The sequence below is a fragment of the Oncorhynchus kisutch genome, linkage group LG18 (assembly GCF_002021735.2).
Source record: "Oncorhynchus kisutch isolate 150728-3 linkage group LG18, Okis_V2, whole genome shotgun sequence".
NCBI lineage: Eukaryota > Metazoa > Chordata > Actinopteri > Salmoniformes > Salmonidae > Oncorhynchus > Oncorhynchus kisutch.
The window spans coordinates 41,887,099-41,895,359 of record NC_034191.2 but is presented as its reverse complement, the minus strand read 5'-3'; the positions used below and the strand labels follow the sequence as shown (position 1 = coordinate 41,895,359).

Here is an 8,261-nt window from a genome sequence, read left to right as displayed (position 1 = left end):
CTCTCTCTCTCTGTCTCCCTCTCTCTCCCCCCCTCTCTCTCCCTCTCAGAGTAAGTGGAGTAAGTTGTATTTTTGCACTATTTTTGACACTTGTGTCTAGAGGTTATGCACGAAATTAGCTTTGAATGGCAAATCAAATGCCCTCCCCCCTATTTTTCTATCAAAGTTACGACTCTGCTTACTTTGTGGGCATGTGTATTTGTATATAGAGTTTCCAGTTTTCGAAGTGCCCTGGGAATTCTCATGAATTAAGGATGTTGTTTTGTCAACAATTTATGTCCTAATTATTCACTGAGCAGTTGGACTGCTGTACACATAAACAACGCCCAATAACACCTGACAGAAACTGTCCGGGATTCAATCTGACAAATGCATTGGTCATGTTTAGGCGATGTCAGAGGTGCCTTTTAACCTCTAAAAGTCAAAGCCTTTGGCCTTTACTACTATGGCCCAAAGAAATGCATTGAATAACACATTTCTAAAAAAGACGGTAAAACAACAAATCATAAGGAATAATGTGTTGAGGTGTCTGTCCTAAATCTATGAGATGTAAGAAAGCTCCGGAAAATTTTATGGGACACAAATGTAACCTCTTTTTTTTGGGGGCAGAAAACTACCTCCATACTCCCATTCATTTGTATGGGTTACCTTCAGACGAGTCCCTTGACACTTGTGGGGGTTATAGAGCAAAAGGGAGAACACCATCTTGTTTGTGAGAGTCTCGTCTTTCCATAGAGTCGTATTGGTCCATAGGCCAAACCGTTTGGACACTACAGACATTTTCATGGGAAGACGGATTCGTGGGATGTCTCCTGCTCTGACAAACAGCGCCGTAGCTCTGCCGCTTTCCACCGCAGATCTGGAAGGTCGGCGGGGGCTGACGTGGTGGACTGAGACGCAGCCCACGTAAAACAGCAGATATCTTTCGCTTAAACTGACACATTTTGACTGAGATTTTTATTTTTTACTGTGTGGTTCAGATTGACACACAGGTGACTCTTCTAAAAGCTCATCCACACTTGAGCTGACATTCGCATCGTTCACCATGAACACGATCTCCTTGAAGATTGCGCTTTCACACTGGTAGAGCACAGTTTGAATGAATACTGGCCATATTTCAGCATAGCCTGTGGACAACAGACCTCGGGGCCTTTTAGTCTGCGCTGAATCGGATTAAAAAAGGCTTAGCATTATTAAAGTCTTTGTTTGCAACTATTGAGAGGAGTTCACTGTGCTGTCTGTCAACATGTGTTATTACCTCATAAGGAGAGCAACTCCGATATATCCTCAGAAAGCCTCAGAGGAAATTATAGATGATCTTTCAATTAAGGTCATGTGGGTTCTTAGCATTTTACTCGTGATATCTCTACACGGGGTCATAGAATGGACAGAGACATGTAAAGAGGCAACGGGTGTGTTTATGAGCACTGTCTCTCCGTTTCCTGGGAGGAGGAGTTTGGGAAGTCTGGGGAAAATATCATGTGAAGAACGAAGTGGTCGTGGTAGCTAAACGAACAAAATATTCAACCTGCTCCACAGCAAGACCTTACCCCTCCCTTTCTGTTCATCAATAGCAAGTTCAGGAACAAATAGGTACGGAGGAAGAACACAAGGGAGTAAGGGAGCTCTAATATGGAGGTTAAGGGGTGTGGGGAAGAGATAGATGGCAGGGAAAGAGTGGGATGAACGGATGAGGATGAAAAGATCAATACCGATAAAAGAGAGATTTCGGTATTAAACCCCTTACTGATCAGTCAAGCAAAATAGCGCCAGACACGAATAGCTACTGCCGGGAACATAATGGGAAATACTGAAGATAGAGGATTAAATGAAAGTGATACAAATATAAACAGGGATGAGCAATTAATCATGGAAAAATCATGAGGATGGGATCTAATCTGGTCAAATACAGCCCTATCTTTCTTTGTAGAACATTCCTCTCCTGCTACAGTAAAAACAGCCCAAAACCCACAGGGGTAATTAGGTGTGCCACCACAGTAGTAACTATGAGTGTAAAGGACTCCACGGCTCTAGTTTGGCCATTCCAACAGATTGCAGTTGGTGTGTTTGTTCGTGTGCCCTTTGAGAGAAGGCAGCATTTGACAGCAGGCGGTGCCATTTGGCACAGACCCTCACCATAGATGAGAACGCAATCATTCTAGGGATTCAGGGGATGAGTCGAGAGGCTTTAGAGCAGAAACAAGTAAATAAACAAGGACGTTCACACATCACACTGGAAAAGGGCAGAGATAGAGAGACAAAAAAAGAGAGGGAAGGGTAAGCATTAGATAAACAGTGGAGGAGATTGATAGGAAGATGATATGATGCATTTTTTTGTATGTACTATCATAATTTGCATATTTTAAGACTTCAATACAACGTGTTAACTGCAGTCATGCCCCATCAGTGGTGTAATGATATGCAATCCAGTGGTGTGCAATCCAGTGGTGTGCAATCCAGTGGTGTAATGATATGCAATCCAGTGGTGTAATGATATGCAATCCAGTGGTGTAATGATATGCAATCCAGTGGTGTAATGATATGCAATCCAGTGGTGTGCAATCCAGTGGTGTAATGATACGCAATCCAGTGGTGTAATGATATGCAATCCAGTGGTGTAATGATATGCAATCCAGTGGTGTGCAATCCAGTGGTGTAATGATATGCAATCCAGTGGTGTGCAATCCAGTGGTGTAATGATATGCAATCCAGTGGTGTAATGATATGCAATCCAGTGGTGTGCAATCCAGTGGTGTAATGATATGCAATCCAGTGGTGTAATGATATGCAATCCAGTCTTTTTCAAGTCTGCTGTCGACGGGCATCAATGACCATTGATCTGTATTGAAACAACTTTGAGAGAGGAGCACTCTGGGACTAAAGGCAAAGGACACGTTGTGTAGTGGTCAAGTCATTGCAGATGGTGACATGACCTATTTTCAAAGGCTACATCAAATGTTGCTCACCAATCGGTTACATAGCAAATCAGCTTACCAATAACAGAGAGATGGTATGCTTGTTGAATAATCAAACAATCTAGCATCTCAACAGAAGTGGAAGTGAAAGTATCTACCTATTTCTCGAAGTGCCACGTGCAAGACAGGAAAGCCACTTTTGAACAACAGTTTTAGTAAAATCATTGTTGATTGATTGATTTTTTTTATCGATAAAAAAACAACTTACAAACTTCACACCAAGACAGTAAGTTAGGAAAAAGTATCTATAGGGAGGGCACATGTAATGGATTGTCCTGTGCATGGTTTGTGAATGTCCTATGCAATGTCCTGTGAATGTCCTGTATATATCCTGTGGGATGTCCCCAGGGTAATTGCTACAGAGTGTTACAGCTGGTAAATGAAACCATGTGCACGATTACCTCTCTCCCCACTTCCTGTTTTTAAAATCGGTACCGGTCAACAATAATAACTGTTTAATCTCTGTTAGGGTTACACTTAAGAGCTGAGAGGGTTCCTCTGCACCCAGGGGACTATTAGCAAGAAGGAAGGATCTTCTAAGTAATCGTAATACGTTATCTTGATATAGCTAAATTATAGGAATCTTCTTTTCCTAACTTCAATAACCATTCTGATTATAGTGTCAGAGATCAATTTGAATATAGGTGGTTCTGGATTCTCTTCCAAAGTAACAGATTTTCACCCCTTTGTCGAAGAACATAGTGGTTCTTCGACAATGGCGCAAAGGAACAATGGTGGATTTGAAATCGCCGAGTTGATAGTCTCAACACAGCAGTTCCCTGTGTCTGAGTCTTCTGAGGAGGGGTTGGTTGGAGGTGTTCAAGGGCAGTGTTGGGGCTTTGTGGGTATTTCCTGTTGCCGCCACTCCTCTGGGAGAGTCTTTCTGCTGGGGTGAGTCTGTGGCTTGGAATGGACACCTGAAGGCCCAGCGGGAGTGCCGTGCTAGATGCAGGAAGGAGATAGATACGTAAGAGATTACTCTGACACGAGCTCACGCACATAGACGCACACACACACACATTCATGCGCAAGGACAAAAAACTGTCTATCGTATGTCAGAAATGGCTGTATGGTCATCTCAAAATAGATGAATTAAAGCCTCTGTTCTGTACACAGTGTGCTTACCATGGTAACGTAGATGCCCTCTCCTCTAGAGGGTGTGGGAGGGGGCGGGGCCCTGAGCCTCTGGAGCGTGACATAGCAGTTTGTGTCCTGTGGTCGTGTTAGAGTGAGCAGGTACAGTCCGTGTTACAGAGGGAAATGTTACACAGCTGGGAAATCAGAGTGGGTGAAGACACCAGTGCAGCACATAGGGATGGGTTATCATTGGTTTATTCATTGACTGCGAGGGAAGCGGTGAGAAGAAGTGAGGGAGAGAGAGACTCAGACGACGAGTGTCACCTGAGTTTTTGCATGCTGGTTTGTGTGTTTGCATTAATTGCTTGTATGTTATTGTTTGCATGTGTTTAAAAAAATGTTTTATGTAACATTTATTTATCTAGGCAAGTCAGTTAAGAACAGTTACCTTGTTTCCATTGGCTTCCCGTGTGTCTTCTCCGCGTGTTACGTTCACCTGGATGTGACTGAAAGAGCATACCAATTTTTTTTTAGCTTTCATTGGTTTTTGTATAGCGTTTCATGTCTCCAATATATTTGTCTTATTTATCTTTGCCTCTAAAATAGGCATATCTTGTACATGTTTTTTTGACTCTGCTCTCTCCCTGTCTTCTCCTTTCTCTCATGTCCACCTGCTGGTCTCTCTTAGCATTATCTCACCACTTGTCGTTTTGTTGCCGCGGTGACCTCCTCCGACACACGCATATTCCCACTGTGACTCCGCCCACCAGGAAGAGTGAAAAAAGCACGCAGCAGAGAGGCAACAGCCAATCAGGATGGTTTACACCAGGTTTATGGAGGTCTCCTGGGAAACTCCTGTGCTGCCCTGGGAAAATCAAGGTGTAAAGACGAAAGATAAATCTGTCAACCTGATTTGTATAGCCCAACTCCTTTTTCAGCATATACACATAGATTTTTTTTTACATATAATTGTTTTTAATGCTTGCTAAGCAAGTCCAGTTGTTATCGTTCAAGATAAAGTATGTACCTGATCTCTCCACCACTGTGACCTGTGTGTGACTCTCATGGATGTCTGAAAAGCCATGTGGAGAACGCAGGCGACACAGGTAGGTGCCACTACGTTGGACTGTCACCGACAGCAGCAGGAGCGAGAAGTCACCTTCAGAGATGTTCCCAACCAGAGACACTCTGGGTTCAACGGTGACAGTTTGGTTATGGTAGTGGTATATGAGAGAGTGCCGGGCTTTATCCATTGAGCCCTGTTATTGTGAATTTTTGGTGCTCAAGATTAGTACAAATACAAATGGTACTGAACATATACTACATATCTACAGTTGAAGTCGGAAGTTTACATACACCTTAGCCAAATACATTTAAATTCCTGACATTTAATCCTAGTAAAAATCCCGTTTAAAAAAAAATGTATTTTACCTTTATTCAACTAGTTAACTGTTATTTAACTGTTATTCAAATTATTATTTTCAATGATGGCCTAGGAACAGTGGGTTAACTGCCTTGTCTTAGGTCAGTTAGGATCAACTTTTTATTTTAAAAACGTAAAATGTCAGAATAGTAGAGGGAATGATTTATTTCAGCTTCTATTTCTTTCATCACATTCCCACTGGGTCAGAAGTTTACATACACTCAATTAGTACTTGTTAACATTGCCTTTAAATAGTTTAACTTGGGTTAAACGTTTCGGGTGGCCTTCCACAAGCTTCCCACAATAAGTTGGGTGATTTTTGGCCCATTCCTCCTGACAGAGCAGGTGTAACCGAGTCAGGATTGTAGGCCTCCTTGCTCGCACATGCTTTTTCAGTTCTGCCAACAAATTTTCTATAGGATTGAGGTCAAGGCTTTTTGATGGCCACTCCAATACCTTGACTTTGTTGTCCTTATGCCATTTTACCACAACTTTGTAAGTATGCTTGGGGTCATTGTCCATTTGGAAGACCCATTTGCGACCAAGCTATAACTTCCTGACTGATGTTCTGAGATGTTGCTTCAATATATCCACATAATTTTCTCTACTCATGATGCCATCTATTTTGTGAAGTGCACCAGTCCCTGTAGGAAAGCACCCCCAAAAAATGATGCTGCCACCCCCGTGCTTCACGGTTGGGATGTTGTTCTTCGGCTTGCAAGCCTCCCCCTTTTCCCTCCAAACATAACGAAGGTCATTATGGTCATTACAGTTCTATTTTTGTTTCGTCAGACCAGAGGACGTTTCTCCAAAAAGTACAATCTTTGTCCCCATGTGCAGTTGCAAACCGTAGTCTGGCTTTTGCTGAGCGGCCTTTCAGGTTATGTCGACATAGGACTCGTTTTACTGTGGATATAGATACTTTTGTACCTGTTTCCTCCAGAATTTTCACAAGGTCCTTTGCTGTTGTTCTGGGATTGATCTGCACTTTTCACACCTAAGTACGTTCATCTCTAGGAGACAGAACGCGTCTCCATCCTGAGTGGTATGACGGCTATATGGTCCCATGGTGTTTATACTTGTGAACTATTGTTTGTACAGATGAACGTGGTACCTTCAGGCATTTGGAAATTGCTCCCAAGGATGAACCAGACTTGTGGAGGTCTAAATCAAATTTCTTTGGTCTTGGCTGATTTCTTTTGATTTTCCCATGATGTCAAACAAAGAGGTACTGAATTTGAAGGTAGGCCTCGAAATACATCCACAGGTACACCTCCAATTGACTCAAATTATGTTAATTAGCCTATCAAAAGCTTCTAAAGCCAATACATAATTTTCAGGAATTTTCCAAGCTGTTTAAAGACACAGTCAACTTAGTGCATGTAAACTTCTGACCCACTGGAATTGTGATACAATGAATTATAAGTGAAATAATCTGTTTGTAAACAATTGTTGGAAAAATTACTTGTCTCATGCACACAGTAGATGTCCTAACTGACTTTTCAAAACTATAGTTTGTTAACAAGACATTTGTGGAGTGGTTGAAAAACGAGTTTTAATGACTCCAACCTAAGTGTATGTAAACTTCCGACTTCAACTGTATGTCACTTTTTAGAAAACATGATATTACACCAGCAATCCTAAACGCTACATTTGTTGTGACATTATATATTTTGAGGGATTTACCTTGTCAATGAACTCCCACTCCGCACTGATTTGGTGATGTCCCAGACTTTTCAAACACTGAGTGAGGTCGCAGGACAGTCGAACATTAGAGCCCACAGGAACCTTCTTCTGGTCTGGGCCTGTCACTACACAACCTAAAGCACTATACACTGTGGATACTAAAACACACACACACACACGCACATGCACACGCATATGTATTCGTTTGAGGGACATAAGAGTGATACTACAATTCAAGATCCACACATATGAATAAATACTTGCTCACCACAGACAATTACGGTTCTCAATGTGGTCTTCCCCATTGCTTGACAATATTTGTGCTCTACAAAAGAAACAAACAAAGAGTACTTTCATTATATCTCATGTTTCACTAAACGTGAATACATTTCAAGAGATTCATTCCAAAACAGAATACATCCATGTTCAGAAATGTTGGTAAATGAGCTTTTATTGTATAAAGAAATTCTGAAAGAGATTGGTGTGTTTTTCCATTATCTAACCATGGCATGGGTTTGTTCAATGACAGACATGTATTTGTTTAAAATCTGTCACTGGTTTAATTTCAGAGAGACAAATAATCATGTTTTTAATTGCAAATTGCTATACATCCGTATATCTCGCAGAGACATAAGTAGTACTGCTAGGTTTGACACTGTCAAATGTAACAAATAACAACATTTTTAATTAAATAAATGTACAAATTATACATTTGTGACATCAATATTTAAAAAGTTCTATAAAATGTATGTAAAACATTTCCATTTGACATTTTAGTAATTTGAAGGATATTCCATGCGAGAAATTGCCAAGAAATTGAAAATCTCGTAAAACGCTGTGTGCTACTCCCTTCATAGAACAGTGCAAACTGGCTCTAACCAGAATAGAAAGAGAATAGAAAGAGAAGTGGGAGGCACCGCCTTCTAGGCAGAATTCCTCTGTCCAGTGTCAATGTTCTTTTGCCCATCTTAATATTTTATTTTTATTGGCCAGTCTGAGATATGGCTTTTTCTTTGCAACTCTGCCTAGAAGGCCAGCATCCTGGAGTCGACTCTTCACCGCTGTCATTGAGACCGGTGTTTTGTGGGTACTATTTGATG

At 41.4% G+C, this 8,261-nt stretch overlaps 1 protein-coding gene across 2 annotated transcripts; it reads right to left on the bottom strand.

The window, feature by feature from the left end:
- Positions 1-2,199: 2,199 nt before the first annotated feature.
- LOC109909757 (uncharacterized) lies at positions 2,200-7,867 on the bottom strand. Of its 2 annotated transcripts, XM_031796518.1 has the most exons (6): positions 7,162-7,867; positions 5,080-5,311; positions 4,752-4,917; positions 4,501-4,558; positions 4,101-4,187; positions 2,200-3,917 (listed from the first exon to the last, which is right to left on the bottom strand). In XM_031796518.1, exons 1-6 carry the CDS (start codon positions 7,375-7,377, stop codon positions 3,795-3,797), a joined length of 882 nt encoding a protein of 293 aa, XP_031652378.1. In that variant the 5' UTR covers positions 7,378-7,867; the 3' UTR covers positions 2,200-3,794. The 2 variants fall into 2 exon arrangements, with proteins under 2 accessions (XP_031652378.1, XP_031652379.1); XM_031796519.1 differs by lacking the exon at positions 7,162-7,867 and having other exon boundaries at positions 5,080-5,427.
- Positions 7,868-8,261: the final 394 nt, after the last annotated feature.

Bases quoted from the DNA above. Each gene is read 5' to 3' on its own strand.
- LOC109909757 (XM_031796518.1), bottom strand. From the start codon at position 7,377: ATGTCCCTCAAACGAATACATATGCGTGTGCATGTGCGTGTGTGTGTG. The intron at 5,312-7,161 runs GTAAATCCCTCA...TCACAATAACAG, and splicing joins AGTGGGAGTTCATTGACAAG to GGCTCAATGGATAAAGCCCG. The intron at 3,918-4,100 runs GTAAGCACACTG...TCCTGCATCTAG, and splicing joins AGGGCATCTACGTTACCATG to CACGGCACTCCCGCTGGGCC.